At 43.9% G+C, this 23,755-nt stretch overlaps 1 protein-coding gene across 2 annotated transcripts in view; it reads left to right on the top strand.

The window, feature by feature from the left end:
- Window positions 1-23,755, top strand: part of pitpnm3 (PITPNM family member 3) — a 166,837-nt gene that overhangs the window by 106,552 nt on the left and 36,530 nt on the right. For both annotated transcript variants that reach the window (XM_061878279.1, XM_061878278.1), the window contains exons 6-10: window positions 6,053-6,242; window positions 9,504-9,647; window positions 10,461-10,648; window positions 13,124-13,284; window positions 22,288-22,458. In XM_061878279.1, the coding sequence (XP_061734263.1) occupies window positions 6,053-6,242; window positions 9,504-9,647; window positions 10,461-10,648; window positions 13,124-13,284; window positions 22,288-22,458 (854 nt within the window). The remainder of the gene's footprint in view (window positions 1-6,052; window positions 6,243-9,503; window positions 9,648-10,460; window positions 10,649-13,123; window positions 13,285-22,287; window positions 22,459-23,755) is intronic.

Genomic DNA, 23,755 nt, shown 5'->3' with positions numbered 1-23,755 from the left:
GAAGACCACCGCGCTGTCCATCTAGGGGTCCTGTTGGGACTCTGCACTAGACGTCTTTCTGCCCGTCCTCCTATCCCCCTTCTGCCATTGGCTGGCTTCTACGGCTGGGTACGCCCCTGAACAACAGCTCCTTCCTCCGACAAAAAGAAGTGTCTGGCAGCCGCTTAGTGAAGGGCACTCACAGCTGTTCTGTGGATGATGCACAGCTCTGCTCATCATCGATGTCCCCGTTCTTTCCTCACCTGTCACTGATTGGCAGCCTGGCCACACCTGGTCGCGGTTGCTAATCAATTGGCTTCTATTTATTCCTGCCTCGCCCTCCAGTCAATATCCAAAGATTGTTTCTTTGTTGCAAACTCTTGTTAGCATGCATGTGTGCTGCTGTTGTTAGAATAATTAAATACTTGTCTTACCTGTACATTGTCCTACTGTCTCCCGCATCTTCGGGTCAGAACTACCGCAGCCATGTGAGTTCATAACTGAATCCTTGAGTCAGTTAGTGACCTTGAAGCGACGCCTGTTGGCGACGTGGAGCCAACCTTTTGGACTGCACATTTCCTGGAGTATATAGGCTCCAGCACCCCCCGTGATCCCAAAAGGGACAAGCAGTAGAAAATTGATGGATAGATAAATGAAGGCCAGGTTTGTGCAGTCCCAAACCACGGCAAGCTCGTTTCTTCTCCCTCAAGTTGGGCCGATACCAGCTCCCAGGCTTTTTAAAGCAGCTCAGCTGCTGTCGGCTTCTGGGCTTCCTGCATATTCCTACCCTGAGGCTTCACTAAGCCCAAGCTTTGCCCGTGCCCTTGCCATGGTTTGTGAAAGCCAAAGCACTATTTACTCTGGCTCCTAGACTTCCTAGAGCCCAGCATCTTCAAAAGTTGGCGTCTCTTACGCTCGAAACTCGAATTCCTGCTGGTTCAGTGACGGCTTCTCACAAACTCTTGTTAGCATGCATGTGAGCTGCTGTTGTTAGAATAATTAAATACCTGTCTTACCTGTACATCGTCCTACTGTTTCCCGCATCTTCGGGTCAGAACTACCGCAGCCATGCAAGTTCATGGCAGAATCCTTGAGCCAGATAGTGACCTCGAAGCGACGCCTGTTGGCGACGTGGAGCCAACATTCTGGACTGCACATTTTTTGGAGTAAATGAAGGCCAGCTTTGTGCAAATCTTATCCCATGGACACCCCTGGTATATTCTAATAAACATGTTCCCTGAAATGTAAGCGGTGTACTTACCATCTTTGTTTACTGTAGATGTGTCAAACCTAGCAAAATAAAAATAATAAATATACAGGTGAAATTATTTGGATGTCAAATTGGGTGTCGGTACAACAGTAGTGCAATCAGGCACCTGCATAATCAGCTCATTAGTCATGGCAAACGACGAGAGTCTCCCGCAGCAGTTGTTGAACATTGCAGCAGCTTCTTGCTGTCCTGTGACTTATGAACTCGTTCAGAAGTGGAACTGAGTGCTCTGAATATTAATGCAAGTATTCTTGTCTTTTGTCGGGGTTTTGATTGGTTTGAGAGCGGTAGTTGTAAACTATGCAAATGAGTGAAAGGTGGGGATAGTTGCAATGTTAAGTCACAAGTGGAAAAGATGCTGTCTCCAGCCAATTGTTTATTTCCCGGGTAGGCAACCTGTGGCTGGCGAGCCAGGTGTGTTTCTTTTGATGACTGCATATGGCTCACTGATGCATTTTCCTCCAGTCATCTATTCTCTAATACTTGGATTTTTATGTTTTTTAATACATAGCACTTTGTGATTTGATGTCGAATGAAAAGTGCATTATAAATTACATTTATTATAATTGCTTTGGCATACAAATGCTATGTAATGAGGGTATCAAAAAACTCTTATGGCTCTCACAGAATTATATATATATATATATTATATTATATATATATATATATATATATATATATATATATATATATATATATATATATATATATATATATATATATATATATGTATGTATGTATGTATGTATGTATGTATATATATATATATATATATATACTGCTGTCTTGGATCCGCTTTGGACTGAACTCTCGTGGCTGTGTTGGAGCCACTATGGATTGAACTTTCACAGTATCATGTTAGACCCGCTCCACATCCATTGCTTTCGGTCCCCTAGAGGGGGGGGGGGGTTGCCCACATCTGAGGTCCTCTCCAAGGTTTCTCATAGTCAGCATTGTCAATGGCGTCCCACTGGATGTGAATTCTCCCTGCCCACTGGGTGTGAGTTTTCCTTGCCCTTTTGTGGGTTCTTCCGAGGATGTTGGAGTCGTAATGATTTGTGCAGTCCTTTGAGACATTTGTGATTTGGGGCTATATAAATAAACATTGATTGATTGATTGATTGATTGATTGATATATATATATATATATATATATATATATATATATATATATATATATATATATATATATATATATATATATATACATATATTAATACTGGGGTTCCATGAATATCTCAGCCAAAGATGCATATGTTCCTTTTTGACTGTACTTAAATGTATAATAGACTGTATTTATATTATTCACATGTGAATAATGCTGTATAATAGACCTAAAAAAACCCACCTAAGTGCTTTTTAAGTACCAATGATCATTGTGAGCTAACCGTGGTGCTGAACTTCCCCCAGGGATCAATAAAGTACATTCTATTCTATTTTATTTTAAAAGGTTTTTGACCTCTGGTCTATTTATTGCACAACAATTCATACATGTGCCGAATTGAATATTCTCAAGATGTTCTTTGCAAAGTGACAGTGCAGCAAATGAGAGGATTTTTAGTTGTTTTTGCTGCCGTGTGTCTAAAAGAAAAAAAAAGGCTGTGTTACAGTAGAAAATACTGTAACAAAGCACTTAAAGGTTGCAGTTATAGTAGGTGAGCATTGAATACACTCCACAGTCCGCCCATGTTGTCCCTTATCTTACAAGCTAGTGGGATGGCTGATAAACGTGCACAATCTCCCACAAAACCACTCTGGAGAGGATGAGTCAAAAAGAATGTGAAGAGACTTCAGGTGCAACCTGCATGCCGACACTGAGCATCAGAGACGTGTCCTCAGCCCGGAATCTTCTCACAGCTGCGTCTTCTTGCTCACTGATCCTCTGGGAGATGAGCTGCTGCTTCACATGTCTTCTAATGTCTGATATCATCTATCACTGAGCGGGAACTATTAACTCCACAGCGACAGCAGAAGGTTTAGTCATTGGCCTGTCTGCTTTTTCACACATTCTGGCCATGAGATTTGCACCAACGTTGTTGGAACAGTTTAGGTGTGGTCTTTTTCTGCATTGGACACTGGAATTGTTATCAATTTACTTCATCAGTCAATCAAAACCGAGATCCAGACGCCAAAGGAAATACTGTAGACTCTAACAGTGGTGCCAATTACCTGGATGGCAAACTAGCGGTCCATGGTGGAGGGTGTGTCAGTCCATGGTGGAGGGTGTGTCAGTCCATGGTGGAGGGTGTGTCAGTCCATGGTGGAGGGTGTGTCAGTCCATGGTGGAGGGTGTGTCAGTCCATGGTGGAGGGTGTGTCAGTCCATGGTGGAGGGTGTGTCAGTCCATGGTGGAGGGTGTGTCAGTCCATGGTGGAGGGTGTGTCAGTCCCTGGTGGAGGGTGTGTCAGTCCATGGTGGAGGGTGTGTCAGTCCATGGTGGAGGGTGTGTCAGTCCATGGTGGAGGGTGTGTCAGTCCATGGTGGAGGGTGTGTCAGGGGATGGTGGAGGGTGTGTCAGTCCATGGTGGAGGGTGTGTCAGTCCCTGGTGGAGGGTGTGTCAGTCCATGGTGGAGGGTGTGTCAGTCCATTACATGAAGATACACCCTGATGACATTACGTCTGCAATTAAAGAAACTACAGCAACCCGTACACATCAATACATGGAGGGGAAAGAGCAGCTTAGTTTCAAAAAGAGAGGTAAAACAAAAGTAGCAGACCAAAAGAAACAATTACAAATAAATAACCTGACAAGGTCAGACAAGCCAAAATGCACAGAGTCATGTTTGTTTACAGCTCAAGTCACCTCTTCTTCTTCTACTTCAATCAATCAATCAGTGTTTACTTATGTAGCCTAAATCACGAGTGTCGCAAAGAGCATTTAGTGTTGCTAATCAACCTATCCCCAGGTGCATGTCTTTGGAGGTGGGAGGGGCCTATCCCCAGGTTTATGTCTTTGGACATGAAAAGGACATGCGGTAGGAAATGGATGGATGGATGGAATATCCAAAAATAAGTAAATTAATTCAGATTATTTCACAGTGTTATTATTAATCCATATTTTAGTTATGTATCTGTGGTAAAACCTGCAAGGAGGTTAACCGTGAGCAGAAAGTTGTTATTGCTTGGCAGCACTGAGGTGGTGTCACTCACCTGCCGACACGTCGCAGCCTCGTGTTTGGCATAGCTGCCACTTCCTGTAATCACGGCCACTGACAGATGGCGACAGCTGTGCTGCGAGGGCAGAATGTTAGGCGTTGCCAACTTTCACCTCCAACACACACACACACACACACACACACACACACACACACACACACACACACACACACACACACACACACACACACACACACACCGTGTGGCGGTGACACACACCTCCATTACAGTCAACACACTTGTTGAAAAGACATCCTGGTGCACGTGTGCAGACACCCCCTCCCTGCACGATGACAACAAACGTGTAAGAACACGAGATGCTCAAAATATAAAAAGTGGTGAAGTTGTCAGCTTGTGTAAATGCTAAATTAAAAGAGAATACAACAAATCCTTTTCAATTGAATAGACTGCAAAGACAAGATATTTCATCTTCACACTGACAAACTTTGCTATTTTTTGGCAAATAATCATGGACTTTGAATAAAATGGCAACGACACATGTCAAAAAAGGCATTTTTACCAGTGTGTTACATGGCCTTTCCTTTTAACAACACTCAGTAAAGGTTTGGGATTGATTGATACTTTTATTAGTAGATTGCACAGTACAGTACATATTCCCTACAATTGACCACTAAATGGTAACACCCCAATAAGTTTTTCAACTTGTTTAAGTCGGGGTCCACCTTCATCAATTCATGGTAAGGAACTGAGGAGACACATTTTTTAAGTGGAATTCTTTCCCATTCTTGCTTGATGTACAGCTTAAGTTGTTCATCAGTCTCCTGCCTCATATTTTAGCCTTTATATTGCACCACACATTTTCAATGGCATTATCTTGCTGAAATAAGCAGGGGCGTCCATGATAACGTTGCTTGGATGACAACATATGTTGCTCCAAAACCTGTATGTACCTTTCAGCATTAATGGTGCCTTCACAGATGTGTAAGTTACCCATGCCTTGGGCACTAATACACCCCCATACCATCACACATGCTGCCTAGAAAACTTTCATCAAAGAACAGTCCGGATGGTTATTTTACCGCTTTGGTCCACATTTCCAAAAAACAATTACAAATGTGGACTCGACAGACCACAGAACACTTTATAACTTTGCATCAGTCCATCTTAGATGAGCTCAGGCCAGGCAGAGCCGGTAGCGTTTCTGGGTGTTGTTGATTAATGGCTTTGGCTTTGCGAGAAATTGTAGTTACTGACAGTGGTTTTCTGAAGTGTTCCTGAGCCCATGTGGTGATATCCTTTACACACTGATGTCACTTTTTGATATAGTACCGCCTAAGGGACTGAAGGTCACAGGCATTCAATGTTGGTTTTTAACCTTGCCGCTTATGTGCAGTGATTTCTCCAGATTCTCTGAACATTTTTGATGATGTTACAGAGCGTAGATGATCCCTAAATTTTGGGTGTTGTTGATGCATCGCTTTGACTTTGCATTGTAGAGTTTTAACTTGCACTTACAGATGTAGCGACCAACTGTAGTTACTGACAACTTCATGTCAGTGGAAAGTGTTATGCATTCATCAGCAGATTTTCAGGGTCAGAGGTCACTGATGCAAGATCCCATTGCCCAACTAAGTAATGTCATTTCTTCATATCCCCCCCACCAATCCCCTGCCCCCCCTCCTCAGTTTAAACCCTTACAGCTACGACGAGAGCTGCGTGTCGAGCAGTGTGGACCACCTGCCGTTGGCTGCCTTGCCGCTCCTCGCCATCGTGTCGCCACGCTACCAGGACGCCGTGGCTACAGTCATCGCCCGGGCCAACCAGGTCTACCGCAGCTTCCTGCACTCCGAGGATGGTCAGGGCTTCTCGGGTCAGGTGTGTTCCGCTTTCTCCAGCCTAGCAGTAGATCTCATTACTTTATTTAACAGGATAAGCTGTTATTACATTACATTTGCTGTACTCTTCCAACCCCAAACACATGTTTAAGTGTTAGATTCTGTCAGTCTGGTAGCCCAGGATGCAGAGATGGCAGGTAAACATTGTGTTTATTTCCCACAAATGAAAGGACCGGTTTGCAAAAATGACATGGTAAGCAAAAACAGTTCCAACACTCCAGCACCAAGCTGGCATAGAATCCCCTCTGATTAGTGATCAGCGGCAGGTTAGTCCACTGATCAACAATCACAAACAGGTCAGGAGAAACAGCGCTCAGACCAACAGACTGGTGGTGGAAACCAGGACGAAAAACAACAAAAAGATCGCTTTGAAAGAAAATAAATATAGAAATATACAAAATAAAGCCAGGCCTGGGGGAGTCAAGTCCTGTCAGTTTTATTCAATCAATCAAAGTGTATTTATGTAGCCCTTAATCACCAATGTCTCAAAGGGCTGCACAAGCTACGACATCCTGGGTTCAGATGCCACATCAGGGCAAGGAAAAACTGAAGCCAATGGGACAATGAAAAACATCAGAGGGGACCTCACAACAATTTAGTCAGATACATTTACAGTAAATTCCGTGGAACATTCAAAAATATTTAGCATTTTCCCTAAAAATTCCTGCTTTTCCCGAAATTCCCATGAAATTGCCATTGAAAAGAATGGGACGTCCACATTTTTCATCCGATTCAAAACGTTCCAACTTCAAACTGTTCAGCCGAGTCGAGAATTGCGAGCTTTTCCTTGAAAAATTCCTAAAATTCCCAGATTTCTCCGAATTCCATATTTTCCAGGACATTTTTCTCATTCAAAACGAATTGGCCATTCTTGTAACTTTCACTATTTCCACATTTTTCAACCGATTCAAACAATCTCACCTTCAACACATTCCACTCATCCTGGAAATTCAAACCGTCGATTTTGAAAGTTCCAAAAAATTCCAGGAATTTCCAGGATTTAAGTTTTTTCCAAACCCTTTTTACACCTTTTTGTCTGTCGACTACTACTTCCACTTTTTTCAACCCACTTAAACCCTTTCACTGTCCAAACATTTCTCTTAATCAGGACAACAAAAATTCCTTTTTAAACTGGAAAAAATCCCCGGTTTTCCCAAAATTCCAGGAAATCCTTTGTACTATTTCTCAATTAAAACTGTTACTCCTTCAACATTTCTCGACCAATTTCAAAAATTCCAACACCAACTCATTCAGAACATTGAAAAATGTTTGCATTTTCCCAGAAAAATCCCGCTTTTCACGAAATCCCCAAATTCCCATGAAATTCCAGTTGAAAAGAATGGGACGTTTTTCGTAGTTCCACAACTCCCACATTTTTCATCCAATTCAAAGCTTTCCAACTTCAAACTGTTCGGGAATCGCGGGATTTCCCTTGAAAAATTCCACAAATTCCAAAAATTCCCAGATTCCCCAGAATTCGAGGTTTTCTGGGACATTTTTCACATTCTAACCGAATTGGCCATTTTTCTAACTTTCACCATTTCCACATTTTTCAACCGATTAAAACCATTCCACCTTCAACACATTCTACTCATCCTGGACATTCACACTATCATTTTCAAGTTCAAAAAAATTCTAGGAATTTCAAGAATTCCTGTATTTTTCAAACCCTTTTTTCTGTCGACTACTCCTTCCACATTTTTCAATCCACTTCAACCATTCTACTGTTCAAACATTCCTCTTAATCAGGACAAACCAAAAAAAAATACTTTTTGAACTGGAAAATTTCCCGATTTTTCCAAAATTCCAGGAATTCCGTTATACTGTTTCTCAATTAAGAATGTTACTACTTTAACATTTCTCGACCCATTTAAAAAATCCAGCACCAACTCATTCAGATCATTGAAAAAATTCATAATTTTCCCAAAAAAATCCCGCTTTTCACAAAATCCCCAAATTCTTATTGAAAAGAATGGGACGTTTTTCAAAGTTCCACATTTGTCACACTGTCATTTTCAAGTTAAAAAAAAATCCATATTTTTCCAGAATTCCTGTTTTTTTCAGACCCTTTTTCTGTCGACTACTTCTTCCAAATTGTTCAACCCACTTCAACCATTTTACTGTCAAAAAAATCCTATTAATCAGGAGTAAAAACGAATTTGCTTTTTGAACTGGAAAAGTTCCAGGTTTTCCCAAAATTCCAGGAATTTTGTTATACTATTTCTCAATTAAAAATGTTACTACTTCAACATTTCTCAAACCATTTGAAAAAAATCCATCACCAACTCATTCAGAACATTCAGAAATATTTAGCATTTTCCATCCAAAATTCCCGCTTTTCCCAAAATTCCCAAATTCACATGAAATTCCCATTAAAAATAATGGGACATTTTTCAACCCCCTTCAATCGTTCCACTGTTCAAACATTCCTATCAATCAGGACAAAAACAACAAAATTGGCTTTTTGAACTGGAAAATTTCCCGGTTTTCCCAAAATTCCAGGTAATCTGTTACACTATTTCTCAATTAAAAATTTTACTACTTCAACATTTCTCGACCCATTTGAAAAATTCCAACACCAACTCATTCAGAACATTCACAATATTTAGCATTTTCCTAAAAGAAAAATCCCGCTTTTCACAAAATCCCCAAATTCCCATTGAAAAGAATGAGACAGTTTTCAACCCGCTTCAAGTGTTCCACTGTTCAAACATTCTTATTAATCAGGACAAACAAAACAATTTTCTTTTTGAACTGGAAAATTTCCCGGTTTTCCCAAAATTCCAGGTATTATGTTATACTATTTCTCAATTAAAAATGTTACTACTTTAACATTTCTTGACCCTTTTGAAAAATCCCAACACCAACTCATTCAGAACATTCAAAATATTTAGCATTTCCACCAAAAATTCCCATTTTTCCCCAAATTCCCATGAAATTCCCATTGAAAAGAATGGGACGTTTTTCAAAGTTCCACAACTCCCACATTTTTCATCCGATTCAAACCGTTCCAACTTCAAAATATTCGGCAATGAGTCATTTTGAAGTTGAACTTCAGCATTGGAGCATTCACACACAATTCTTTCAGGCGTTGCTTCTTCAAGTTCAAATGAACTTTCCTGTTTTCCCGAGCATCCCGCAACAACACACCAGCTCACATGACACTTCCCCTTCTTCCTCTTTCAACACAACACTATGACTTCTTTACCTGTGGAAGTATTTGCAATGTGTGTCCCTGCAGGTGTGCCTGATGGGCGACTGCGTGGGCGGCGTCTTGTGTTTCGATGCTCTGTGCTTCAGCAGCCAGCAGAGGCCCGGCAGCCCCAAGAACAACAACAACAACAACACTCCCAGCAGCAGGAACAACAGCACTGAAAGTCTGAAGGTGAGCGCTCACATTGAATGATTACTCAGTTGGAACTTAAAGGGCAACTGCACTTTCATTTTTTTATTCTTATTTTGCCTATCAAATGTTTTTAACATTTTGAATGGATTAAAACAAACCAAAAAAATGTAATAGCAGAATTCCCCCAAAAGTGCATTACCTCTTTGGGTCTTTGAAAACTCAGTAGCAACATGGCTGTGCCAAAGAGTTGTTTAGGTGTCGGGTTCAAACACTGATGACATTTATTAAACAGACAAGAAGCAAGGAATCATGCAGGGACAGAATTCAATTTGGCTCAATAAGAACAGACGTGTTGGGCTGTACACTTAGTTACATTTCCAACCTACGCCCTAAGGCACAGCCCATGTGCTCCTCTATTTATTTGGGAGGTCCCTGGTTACATCACTGAAGCCGTCGCTGAGGGAAGGGGGTAATCTCGACAACTCCAGTTAGACACAATATGGATAGATAGATAGCACTTAATTGATTTCTTCAGGAGAGTTCCTTCAAGAAAATGAAAATATATGATTATACAAGAAATGCAAATGTGTTGACGCTGGTGATATCGCCTCGTCTCTGCTCTGTCTGCGTCACGGCGGTGTTCGGCCTTGGCAAACAGCAGGCCGTTCCTGGACACAGTCACTGATACCAGACTGGCTTCCAATCTTTTGGATTGCCAGCTTTGCACAGACAAAGAAAAATACAATTTCAGCACACTTGATAATAACTATAGCAACGGCCCTTAAGCATAAAAGTTGTGTGATAATTTATACATAATTATTCTAACATGAGGTCTAATCTGTTCACTCTTAGGAAAACTCCGGTCTGCTGGGGGAGTCCAGCCCGGGTCTGAGCACCAGCAAAAGGCTGAGCAAGAGTAACATCGATATCTCCGCCCCCAATGAAGGCCGCAGCCAGGGGGCGCCACATCTCAGCCGCAAGCAGAGCGACTCGTACGACGGCGATACGTCGTCTACTGGCCAGCACGTCTTCTTTTCCAGGTGATGCTCCGCTTACATCACCAAATAAATCATACTTTACTTACATCACCACATAGATCATACTTTACTTACATCACCAAATAGATCATACTTTACTTACATCACCAAATAGATCATGATCTTTTCTACATACTTTCCCAAAAAGGGTCATTTAATAACTTAACAAATGTCATCAGTAATAGGAAAAGTACAATTTATGAGTGACTTTTTGGGAAAATGGAAGAAGTTTGAGTGGATGAGAGAGTATTATGTGTAGGATGCACATTTAGGAGGTGCCTATTTTAGTCAATAAAAACTTTATGCATCAGCAGCAGATACAACTGACTGCTGCTAAGAACACAAAGGAAAACATGTAGGAAGTCAATACTCTATTTTGTTGCAGTTTGCTTATTTCTGAACCAATTTCACGTGGTTAACTTTGTCATCGTCAGAAGGCGTGCAATCGATACATTTGATTTGAAATAAAAAGGTATTTTTATGGCGTCATTCCAGGGTGGATCTGGCATGAGAATAAGCTGCAGGGTTAATCTATTTCCACTGCAGTCTGCTGAAAATGATGGAAAGTGCCACTCTACATAGCAACTGCTGCTTTGGAAAAAAGTGAAATTGCCTCAAAACACATTTGAAGATATTCAACACTCTACCTGTGATTGCCTGTGAATAATAATTATTCATCTAAATTCCAAAATGTGATTTATCTGATAAATATTTGGACATCCCAAAAAAAAAAACTGTGATGGTTGCCGTCTAGGGGGTTCTGCTGACAATCACACACTGCCAGTAGAACCAAGGATTCAGGGTATAACACGGTTTTATTGCCATATAATAGTGCCAGTCTTTTGCTTTCCAGCAAAATGTCTGTCTGCGTCTTGTGTGTCTCTCTTGCTCCCTCTGGCTCCCACTCCAGCTCCAACGTGTCTCAATCCGGCTGCTGCTAATAAAGGCGACAGGTGATTAGATAACGAGGCCCACCTGGGCCATCCACTCACCTGTCGCTGTCTTCGAGGCCGGTCCTGGCACACTGCGCAGGCCACGCCCCCCTCCTCAAAAACCCATACAAAATATATTTCCTTTTATATTGTTTTCCATTAAACTGTGTCATAAATGTGCTTTCTGTATGACTGCAATTTTTTTTAAAACTTATAATTGAGTAAAAATCCCCAAGTTGTACACAAACCTAACATGATGCTACGACCGCACTGTCTGGCTGGAAAGCTGGAGAGTCTGAAGGCGTGGTCAGGAATGTTGACAAAATATTGTATGCAGAGGCATTTTCTTACCCTCCATCCATCTATTTTCTACCGCTTGTCTCTTTTGGGATCGCGGGGGGTTGCTGGAGCCTATCCCAGCTGCATGCGGGCGGGAGGCGGGTACACCCTGGACAAGTCACCACCTCGTCGCAGCAGGTGCATGTCTTTGGAGGTGGAGGGGCTTATCCCCAGGTGCATGTCTTTGGAGGTGGAGGGGCTTATCCCCAGGTGCCTGTCTTTGGAGGTGGGAGGGGCCTATCCCCAGGTGCATGTCTTTGGAGGTGGAGGGGCTTATCCCCAGGTGCCTGTCTTTGGAGGTGGGAGGGGCCTATCCCCAGGTGCATGTCTTTGGAGGTGGGAGGGGCCTATCCCCAGGTGCATGTCTTTGGAGGTGGGAGGGGCCTATCCCCAGGTGCATGTCTTTGGAGGTGGAGGGGCTTATCCCCAGGTGCCTGTCTTTGGAGGTGGGAGGGGCCTATCCCCAGGTGCATTTCTTTGGAGGTGGGAGGGGCCTATCCCCAGGTGCATGTCTTTGGAGGTGGGAGGGGCCTATCCCCAGGTGCATGTCTTTGGAGGTGGGAGGGGCCTATCCCCAGGTGCATTTCTTTGGAGGTGGGAGGGGCCTATCCCCAGGTGCATGTCTTTGGAGGTGGGAGGGGCCTATCCCCAGGTGCATGTCTTTGGAGGTGGGAGGGGCCTATCCCCAGGTGCATGTCTTTGGAGGTGGGAGGGGCCTATCCCCAGGTGCATGTCTTTGGAGGTGGGAGGGGCCTATCCCCAGGTGCATGTCTTTGGAGGTGGGAGGGGCCTATCCCCAGGTGCATGTCTTTGGAGGTGGGAGGGGCCTATCCCCAGGTGCATGTCTTTGGAGGTGGGAGGGGCTTATCTCCAGGTGCATGTCTTTGGAGGTGGGAGGGGCCTATCTCCAGGTGCATGTCTTTGGAGGTGGGAGGGGCCTATCCACAGGTGCATGTCTTTGGAGGTGGGAAGAAGCCGGAGTAGAACCCACGCAGTCACGGGGAGAACATGCAAACTCCACACAGAAAGATCCCGTGGCCGGGATTGAACCCAGAACTACTTCGTATTGTGAGGCACATGCACTAACCTCTGTTGCGCCGTGCTGCCCAAGACAAATGTGACCGTGCAAAAACACAGTAAAAAGTGCTGCCTGTTGAGTAAGTCATGATGTGCAGAGAATAAAGCTGTAAGTCATGTGTGTTGACAGTCTGATGAAGGACAGCGTGGAGGTGCGCAGCAGCAGCAGCAGCAGCAGTCTGCTCTTTAATCCCGGCCGCTTTGACTTTGAGGTGTCGGACTGCTTTCTACTGGGCTGTCCTCTGGGCCTGGTGCTGGCCATGCGGCGCACGGTGCTGCCCGCCGTCCAAGGTAATCTATCTGCTTTTCTGTCAATCGATCTATAGTCTAGTACAATCTAATGGTGTCACCATTAAAACAAGGTACACACGTAAAGACAATCGGTCTGTTTTTGACCCCCCTTTTGACTTTTGTCTTACAAGATTGTCCTCTGGTTTGAGGCCATGTTCACACAAACCCCAGATACTGGATGAACATATACTTATGTTTGCGTTTAGGCCTCTTGCTCACATGCAAACGCTCACTTTGCAAACACAGCCACGGTGAAGAGTTCCCAAACCCCGCGCTCAGCGTTTACGTGAACACTGCTCTGATGGATAGTTGTAGTCCTCTGATTGTCATGTCTTTGTGATCATGTTCTGTTCTGTTTTGGTTTTGACTCCATTAATTCCTGTTGTTGCGCACCCTGGTTTGTTTTAGTTTCCATGACAACCATTAGTTTCACCTGGCTCATTTGTTTGGACTCACGCACCCGTCAATAATCACAGCACCATTTAAGCCTGTAGTTGCCAGGCAGTCAGCCTGGCGACACCGCCCTCTACACACCCCTTGATACCTGATTGCTCACTTCTTGCCATAAATTCATGCTTTTCACGTCACAGTAAGTGTTTTCGTTTTTGTTGTCCATAGTTCTGCCTTTTGTGCGTGTTTTTCTTTTCAGAGCTAAGTTTTGAACCTCTGCTGAGAGCGCCTTTTGTTTGTTCCTTTTTTTTTGGAGTTAATAATAAAAGATGTCATTACTTTCACGTCATGTTCGGTCCAGTAGATTTGAACCACGGGAAAACAAACCACACCATAGTCCAGGTCTTGACACTGATGGTTGTGCTGTGTCATTAACGACTCTGCCCCAATTACTTTAATTAAACACACTATAAAGAAACTAGTGTGTGTTTCAGTATAAGCAGGATGCTATAAAGGCACATCAAAAAGCTTTGTAACAATCTGCTCTGATGGCATTCTGTTGTTTTGGATACTGTCATACACTGTTTTTCAACCTTTTTTGAGCCAAGGTACATTTTTTGCAGTGAAAAAAATCCTGAGAAATACCACCAGCAGAAATCATTAAACACAAAATTCCGTTGACAGTAAAACGTCTTTGTCACAATTGTTGGATATGACTTTAAAGCAAAACCAAGCATGTATCAATATAGGTCTTGTCTCAAAGTAGATGTACTGTATCAATATAGGTCTTGTCTCAAAGTAGGTGTACTGTATCAATATAGGTCTTGTCTCAAAGTAGATGTACTGTATCAATATAGGTCTTGTCTCAAAGTAGATGTACTGTATCAATATAGGTCTTGTCTCAAAGTAGATGTACTGTATCAATATAGGTCTTGTCTCAAAGTAGATGTACTGTATCAATATAGGTCTTGTCTCAAAGTAGATGTACTGTATCAATATAGGTCTTGTCTCAAAGTAGATGTACTGTATCAATATAGGTCTTGTCTCAAAGTAGATGTACTGTATCAATATAGGTCTTGTCTCAAAGTAGATGTACTGTATCAATATAGGTCTTGTCTCAAAGTAGATGTACTGTATCAATATAGGTCTTGTCTCAAAGTAGATGTACTGTATCAATATAGGTCTTGTCTCAAAGTAGATGTACTGTATCAATATAGGTCTTGTCTCAAAGTAGATGTACTGTATCAATATAGGTCTTGTCTCAAAGTAGATGTACTGTATCAATATAGGTCTTGTCTCAAAGTAGATGTACTGTATCAATATAGGTCTTGTCTCAAAGTAGATGTACTGTATCAATAACTGGCTCGTTAGTGGCTGTAACATTAAGGGAGACCACACCGATTTGTACATTTTAGCCAACAGATCTTTTATTTACAACATGTATCAGTGATCAGTAATGTGAATTAACCAAGGAATGTATCAGTAAATGAGTGTTGTCCAAAAGGGTGCAAGTGTGGTGCTAATCCCGGCCGTCGTTGCCGTGACCATACGGTCACCAAACGAATGTGCCTGTGGGACGAGAGAGAGAGAGCATGCTGATGGGAGGCCTTTTATAGGCCGCCCAATCAGCAGCCCTCTGAGATGTTGCACGTCTTCACAGACCAGCTCCACCTGCGGGTCGGAGGACCAAAGTGCCCCAAACACTAACCGGCAGAGCCGGGCATGACATCCCCCCCCTTAAAAACAGAGACCCGTGTTAACTGGGTCTCTGAAGCACCATCAAAAAATAGAAAACAAAAAACTACAGTAGCCCCAGTAGCTATATTCTAGTCCCACTGACGCACCTCCCCTCCACCCCAGACCAACCAGAACCCAAACCATCCCAAACACCCTCCTTCCCCTCCGACCTTCCCTGCACCCAGCAAATCCTGGTACCCGGACAGCGACCTTTAAGGGAAACAGAGAAAAACCGCAGGTTAGGAGTGAGTGGAGATGATTAGACCTCCTGGTCCAGAGCCCGAGAGAGCGCATCAGCCATTACATTTTCCACCCCGCGAATATGGCGGATCAACAGGTGGAATGGCTGCAGAAACAGTGCCCAGCGCAACAGGCGCTGGTTGGTGGACCCTTTGAAAGACTGCAGAAAAGTGAGAGGGTTGTGATCTGAGTAGACCACAATTGGATGGAGACCCCCTCCCACATAGACTTCAAAGTGTTGCAATGCCCAAATCAATGCTAATGCTTCCTTTTCAATCACTGAATAATTAAATTGGTATTTGTTGAATTTTTTTGAAAAATAGCAAACCGGTCTGGCTACTCCATCATCATCAGCCTGCAGGAGGACCGCACCTGCTCCCACCTGGCTTGCATCCACCTGCAGCTGGAATGGCAGATCCAGTTTGGGTGCAGCCAGGACCGGAGCTGATGTTAACAAAAGCTTTGCATTCTGGAAAGCCTGCTGACACTCCTCCGACCAAATGAATTTGGCGCCACCCTTCAACAAATTGGTCAGAAGCGATACAACAGTTGAAAAATTGCAGCAAAAATTGCGGTAGTACCCGATCATACCCAAAAAGCGCATAAGTTCTTTCTTCGTCGCCGGCACAGGGAAATTATCAATAGCTGCCACCTTTGCGTTAACGGGCCGCACCATCCCCTGGCCAACTACTTTACCCAAATAGACGACTGTGGCACGCGCAAACTCGCATTTCGCTAAATTTACTGTGAGGTTTGCTGCCACCAACCTCTGGAAAAGCGCTCGAATGCGAGCCAAATGTTCGTCCCAACTGTCTGAATGACAAACGGCGTCGTCCAAATAAACCGCGCACCCCTGCAGCCCCCCAACGATCCTATTCATGAGCCGTTGGAAGGTTGCAGGAGCATTCCGCAAACCAAAGCTCATTCGAGTATACGAGTACAAACCGGAAGAGGTAATGAATGCAGATATCTCCTGCGCTCTCTGCGTCAAAGGCACTTGATAGTAACCTTTCAATAAATCAAATTTGCTGACATAACGAGCACTCCCAACCTGATCCACACAGTCCTCGATACGTGGCAATGGAAAAGAATCTGGTCTAGTCACAGCATTTACTTTCCTATAATCCGTACAGAATCTATAGGTGTTATCTGACTTTTTCACCAGTAGACATGGCGATGCCCAACTGGAGTAAGATGGCTTGGCGAGACCATGATCAAGCAGATACTGCACACTGTCCTCCATACTCTTCTGTTTATCGGGAGCCACTCGATAAAATCTTTGTCGTATTGGGCGGGCACCCTGTGTGTCAATGTCATGTTCAATTAGTGTGGTACAGGTTGGAGTGTCGGAAAACAAAGGCAAAAACTCAAAAATCAAATCCGACAACTGTTTACGCTGTACCTCACTTAAATGACCGAGGAGACTATCTAGCTCCTTTAACTGCTGAGTATTATCTAAGCGCCCGTGTAACACTGAATCATCAGGTGCGCGCACTTCATCCCAAGCTGCCACCTCCGGCCAGTTGAGCGGTTCCCCAACCCCAACGGCTAGACCCACTGGACTCGCAGCAATCCCACCCGCCTTGTCGGAACCTGCAGAGTGGTAAGGCTTGAGTAAATTCACATGACACAGTTGCTGTGATCGTTTACGATCAGGAGTTGACAGTAAATAATTGAGATCTGACACTTGGCTCATAACCGTAAATGGACCAGAGTATTTTGCTGTAAATGGTGACCCCGGAATGGGCAGCAAAGCTAAAACTTGATCACCTGGATTGAAAACTCTGATCTTCGCTTTACGGTCATAACGCAGCTTCATTTTCACCTGAGCTTTAGTCAAATGCTCGGTTGCCTCTTTCCATGCAAGCAACAACCTACGACGAAAACCATCTACATACTCAGTGAAACTGACGGGAGTGTTCTGCAGATCCAGATTGGCATTTAAAACAGACAGTGAGGTCCGGACTTTGTGGCCAAAGACTAGGTCATTTGGACTAAAACCAGTGCTTTCTTGAACTACACCACGTGCAGACAACAAGAGCCATGGCAACGCCTCCTCCCAATCTCTCCGCATCTCAACACAGTAAGCGCGCAAGAGAGACTTCAACGTGGCATGCCAGCGCTCCAATGCCCCCTGACTCTGTGCGTGATACGCGCTGCTCAAATTGTGCTTCACCTGCATCGACTTCAACGCTGCAGCAAATGTTCTGGAGGTAAAGTTAGACCCTCTGTCGCTCTGAATTACCTTTGGAATGCCAAAGACAGAAATGAATTTAGACAAACATTTCAATATTGACCTTGTGGTAATTGTTCTCAAGGCATACGCTGCTGGATACCGAGTGGCCTGGCACATGATGGTAAAGAGGTACACACAACCAGATTTCGAAGGGGGTAGTGGACCTACACAATCAATAATGAGATGCTCAAATGGTGTGCCAACAGACGGAATAGGTTGAAGTGGTGCAGGTTTAATGGGAGTACTCTGTTTCGCAACCTGGCAAACATGACATGCTTTGACAAATCTAGATACATGGCGTTTCATCCGTGGCCAGTAAAAATGTTCCAAAAGACGTCGGTAGGTTTTCTTAACTCCAAAATGCCCAGACTCTGCTCCATGGGCTGTTCTCAAAATCAAATCACGGTATTTTGTCAGGTACCATCACTTGAATCACCTGACCTGCCACTTCAGGATCAACACCTGGCAACCACGTATGCAGCAAAACGCCATTCTGAATGAAGTAACCCATCGTTGGATCAGTAGAAACTAAGGCAAAATATTTCTCAAAGCTCTGATCATTCTTTTGTGCCTCAATTAAATCTTGACATGACAGAGGTTCGGGCAGCTCAGGAACAAAAATAGGCACAGATTTGGACACATCCGACGATTGCGCCTGCGTGCGAGACATTGCCCTAGTCACAGCACAAGCAGTAAACACTTCTGGGAATTCTTGACAACACGCGTCTGGCTCCTCTACAGATAGCGGTACAGGTGTAACAACTGGAGGTGGAGAAACTAAACACCCACCCAAATTGTTCCCCAGAATTACATGGATATCCTGCATAGGCAGAGACGGTCTCACAGCAATAGTCACCTCCCCATTCACAAATCCTGAACACAAGTGAATTTTGTGCAACGGTACAGAAAATGACTGCATGCCTATTCCTCTAATCAAAACACATTTCCCAGTGTCAGATGCTGTGGAAAATGGCAAAACTGCTCCAGAAATGAAACTCTCAGATGCCCCAGTGTCTCTTAAGATTTTAACTGGAACTTTTTGTGTCTCTCCAACCAATGACACCCAGCCATCACTAATGAATGGAGCGAAATCAGACGCAGCTGACTCTACTGATTTCGTCTGCTCGTCTGACACAGATGCACCATCTTCAATCACTTGCTCACAATGAACTTCCAAACGAGGTAACGGTGTTAGATCAGAGACGCCAAAATCAACTGGATGCACAACAGAAACACACCCAGCTGCCTTGGCATTAGATTTACGGCCTTTCAACAGCGGGCAGTCCTTTTTCCAATGTCCCTCCTGCAAACAGTAATGACATTTATCCGTCGGGCTTGGGCGAGATTTGCTACTTCCATTATCAAATTTAGGAACATTACTGGAATTGCCATAATTGGATCGATTTGAACTACGACCATAACGAGGAGGAGAACGTTGTGGAGGAGAACGAGCAGGATCATAACGTTGGTGGCTATTATACCGTGGAGGACTGCTGTAAGGCTTACGTTTATGAGTCAACACAAAGGTATCAGCAAGCGAGGCTGCCTCCTCCACTGACTTTGCCTTTTGCTCATTAATGTAGGTTGCAATTCGATCTGGTACAATGTTCTTAAACTGCTCCAAAATCAACAAATCACGCAAATTTTCGTAAGTTGAAACAGACTCTGAAGTGAGCCACCGGTTAAAATAAGTACTCAACTCTCTTGCCACTTCAGCATGGGTCTGATTATCACGTTTACGCCAGTTTCTGAAACGTTGTCTGTAAGCTTCTGGATTCAGTTCATAACATTTCAAGACCGCTTTTTTCACCTCAGCATACTTGTGCCTATCAACAGGTGTTAATGCCAAGTATGCCTCCCGTGCGCGTCCTACTAGTACAGTTTGCAAAAGCACCGTTCTATCCTCTTCACTCCACTTTTTGTCAGAGGCCATCTGTTCAAACAGTGAGAAAAACACGTCTGGGTCACGTTCGTCAAACTTTGGAACATACTTTACCATGCTATCCATACTTGACCCGGACAGATTTCCACTAATCTTACCTTCTGACATTAGTTTCAAACGATCCTGTTCAATTTTAATTTTCTCAAGCTGTACTGTAAGGTCCATTTCACCTTTTTTCAAATCCATTTCTTTTTCAAATTTGAGTCTCTCCATATCTGCTTGCTGTTGCAATTCTCGTTCTAATTTGATTTTTTCCAGTTCAAAAAGACGTTCTTTCTCCTTAGCCTGTTGCGCCCACTCAAATTCAAGTGCCTTCATCTCTCTTTGTTGCTCAAAAGTCAGTATGCCTACCCTCTCTGACTGCATAGGCTCTGACATACCCTTCACATGAGCGTCACCACCTTTTCCTGAAGGCAAAATGCTCTGCTCACACAAAAACTTGTGAATGGAGTCACGCAAGGGTCCCTTCTTACCAGTTCTAATGGCTGATGACAATTCCATGCCATACTTTTCTGCCAATTGCAACAACTGTTCCTTATTAAGGGCAAACAACAATTTCTCAGATGGTGCTTCCACAAAAGCCTCCATCCTGCTCAACCCAGGCCGTCAGTACCAATCTGGCTACTGTACCAAACCAACAATGAAACTACTGAAAAAACAACCCAACCAAAAACTAGCTCTAATTACGCTAGGCTCTCTCTCTCCAACCAATCCAACCAGGTCTCTAAAACATTACAGTTATGTTAACACAGCAAACTAACCTCGGAGCATCCCCCTAAACATTTTCCCCCCACTAGACTAATCTATTTTCACACAGAGCCCGAGGACGAGGATCATTTACTCACCAATACCTGTGGAGACGTACCATCCCGACAAAGCCGATTCAGCCGTTTCTCCAAGGCGGTGCCCTCGCCCAGGCTCTGTGACAGCAGGAACCTAGAACCCGTACTAGATGGGGATAAAGGCGACAGCTCCTAAGAGGCTGAATGCAATGCTACAAACTGCAATGAAACTAAACCAAGATGGCTGGAACAAACAATTCAGTGTCTACCTACACTTGCACGGTCAAACAAAGCCTCAAAAGTACAAATCAGTAGATCCCCCAATTAACTAACTGATAACAGGCCCCAACTGACTATCAGCAGTTCACAATTAGTAACTCAGCTCTACTCACCTTCCTACGCTCCAAAAGCCAGTAGAAGGAATACTCAATACAAAGAGCTCTACGCACCTTCCTACGCTGCCATAGCCAGTAGAAGGAATTACCATAGCCTAAAGTTACTACCAAAGATCGGACGAGCCCCCATATGTCACAACCACTGGCTCGTTAGTGGCTGTAACATTAAGGGAGACCACACCGATTTGTACATTTTAGCCAACAGATCTTTTATTTACAACATGTATCAGTGATCAGTAATGTGAATTAACCAAGGAATGTATCAGTAAATGAGTGTTGTCCAAAAGGGTGCAAGTGTGGTGCTAATCCCGGCCGTCGTTGCCGTGACCATACGGTCACCAAACGAATGTGCCTGTGGGACGAGAGAGAGAGAGAGCATGCTGATGGGAGGCCTTTTATAGGCCGCCCAATCACCAGCCCTCTGAGATGTTGCACGTCTTCACAGACCAGCTCCACCTGCGGGTCGGAGGACCAAAGTGCCCCAAACACTAACCGGCAGAGCCGGGCATGACAGTCTTGTCTCAAAGTAGGTGTACTGTATCAATATAGGTCTTGTCTCAAAGTAGATGTACTGTATCAATATAGGTCTTGTCTCAAAGTAGATGTACTGTATCAATATAGGTCTTGTCTCAAAGTAGGTGTACTGTATCAATATAGGTCTTGTCTCAAAGTAGATGTACTGTATCAATATAGGTCTTGTCTCAAAGTAGATGTACTGTATCAATATAGGTCTTGTCTCAAAGTAGATGTACTGTATCAATATAGGTCTTGTCTCAAAGTAGATGTACTGTCACCACCTGTCACATCACACCCTGACTTATTTGGAGGTTTTTGCAGTTTTCCTGTGTGTAGTGTTTTATTTCTTGTCTTGAAACTTTAATGGCACGTTTCTGGCTGTTTTAAGTGCTCCCATGTCGCCAGCTTTAAGAGCCTGGTTCTGAGCCTCCAGCCCTGCACGTTCTTCACTGTTCATCCTGGGTTTCTCGTTGGCCCGTGTGGAAATGTTCTTGATCACACTAACATCTACCATGCACTTTTGAATATTTTAACTATAACCCACTATTCTGTTAAATGTCACAAAAGTACGTAAAAATACAAAGGCTTTGTCAAAAGAAAAGTATGTTTTCAAATGTTAAGTAGTAAGTACTTAGAGCACCGTTTATGCACCGACGCCGTTTACAAGGTACTTATTTAGCAGCAGTGTTAGTTGAAATGTAAAGTATAGCCATCACTATGTGTCCCTAAATGAGTGTCCATGTCCTATGTTGTTGTGACCTCCAGTCAATCAGCTCCATCCGGCCTGTTCCCAAATCTTCAACCTGTTCTACCCGTCTGATCCTTCGGCTTCCAGACTGGAACCACTGTTGCAAGCGCTTTTTCACAAGCTGCCGCCGTGTGCTGTCCCCCGCTACCAGCGCTACCCTCTCGGGGACGGACGCTCACTGGTCATAGGTAAGAGATCATCCAATTACGATTCTTGAATTAGGATAGATGACTCTTAATTAGGATAGTACATCTTGATCAATATATGAGCAAAGCATTACAATACCACGGCAGAATTAGCTTCAGTAGCTAAATGTTGTCTGTTGTCCCCAGGACATTATCACACATACTTAATACACTGACAAGACCAGTTGCAACAAAAATGATTAATTTTAAAAGAGGTCAAAGGGCCCTATTATGCGAAACCAACTTTTCTAACCTGATATTACCTGCTTATGTGTATTTGGGATCTGCATAAGTCCTGAAAATGTGAAATCAAGCCGTGGAGGAATTGCAAATATATTTATAAAACAATATTGCCTTCTTTTCTACTTTGTTGTGTTTTACTAAGGACTGAGGGGAGGTGACAGCAACAGACACCAGAGGCTGGTATTGGTTTAAGTATTTATTATGTATAGACCCTATATATAATAACCAAAAAATAATAATTAAACTAACCAAGGAAATGGAGCGTGACAAAATCTCCAAGAGTGTGTATGGTATAAGATTATGTGTGTAGTTTAGCTAGAGACCGACTCACACCGTCCGGGTTCAATGGACCCCCAAAGATAGACGTTACGTCGAGCAGTTTGTGACTTTTTTCAATTATTTCAGTAAAAACTTTCAGCTTTCTTTTTTCAGCCGGCCGCGTCTGCGTCTTCCTCCGATTCTCTTCCTCTTCCACGCTCGCTCCACACCTGCTTCTCTCTGACTTCGTCTCTGGTGCCCGCCTCTCTCCTCCACGTTTCTGGCTGTCGCCCTTTTACAGAATGCGCGAGTATTATTTAAATTGTGCCCAGCTGGGTGCCCCGCGCACCTGATCATGATTGCGGCGTCGCACCCGGCGCGTGCCGCTTCGCCGCTCGCCGTCCATGCCTCCTCACCGTCATCTTGGGCCGGGCTCCGGCATGCCCTGCCTCGCTGTCGGACTGCCGGCCCCACCTCTCCATATAGCTGTTGAGTGATCACGTACATGTTGAACGAGAGCGACGGAATAGGGAAGTCCGTGGGGCAAGCAGGTGTTCCAAGGCGAGCAAAAGTTGTCGAGAGAAACGTGTCCAAGCGAAAGGTCAAGATACCAAAATGGCAGTCCGGGAGGCAAGGGGAACAACAGGGGATCACAGGAGAAAAACTGGAAGCGCTGCAGGAAGACAACAGGATCATCGGACACAACGGAAACACGGAAGTCACAGGGGAAGAGCGAGTTCGGGGGATGGAAGCCAGACACGGGATGCTTACAAAGGTACAGAAGACTATACTCCGGCAC

This window comes from Nerophis ophidion, linkage group LG18 (genome assembly GCF_033978795.1).
Source record: "Nerophis ophidion isolate RoL-2023_Sa linkage group LG18, RoL_Noph_v1.0, whole genome shotgun sequence".
NCBI classification, from domain to species: Eukaryota; Metazoa; Chordata; class Actinopteri; order Syngnathiformes; family Syngnathidae; genus Nerophis; species Nerophis ophidion.
This window is presented reverse-complemented; position numbering and strand designations above follow the sequence as displayed.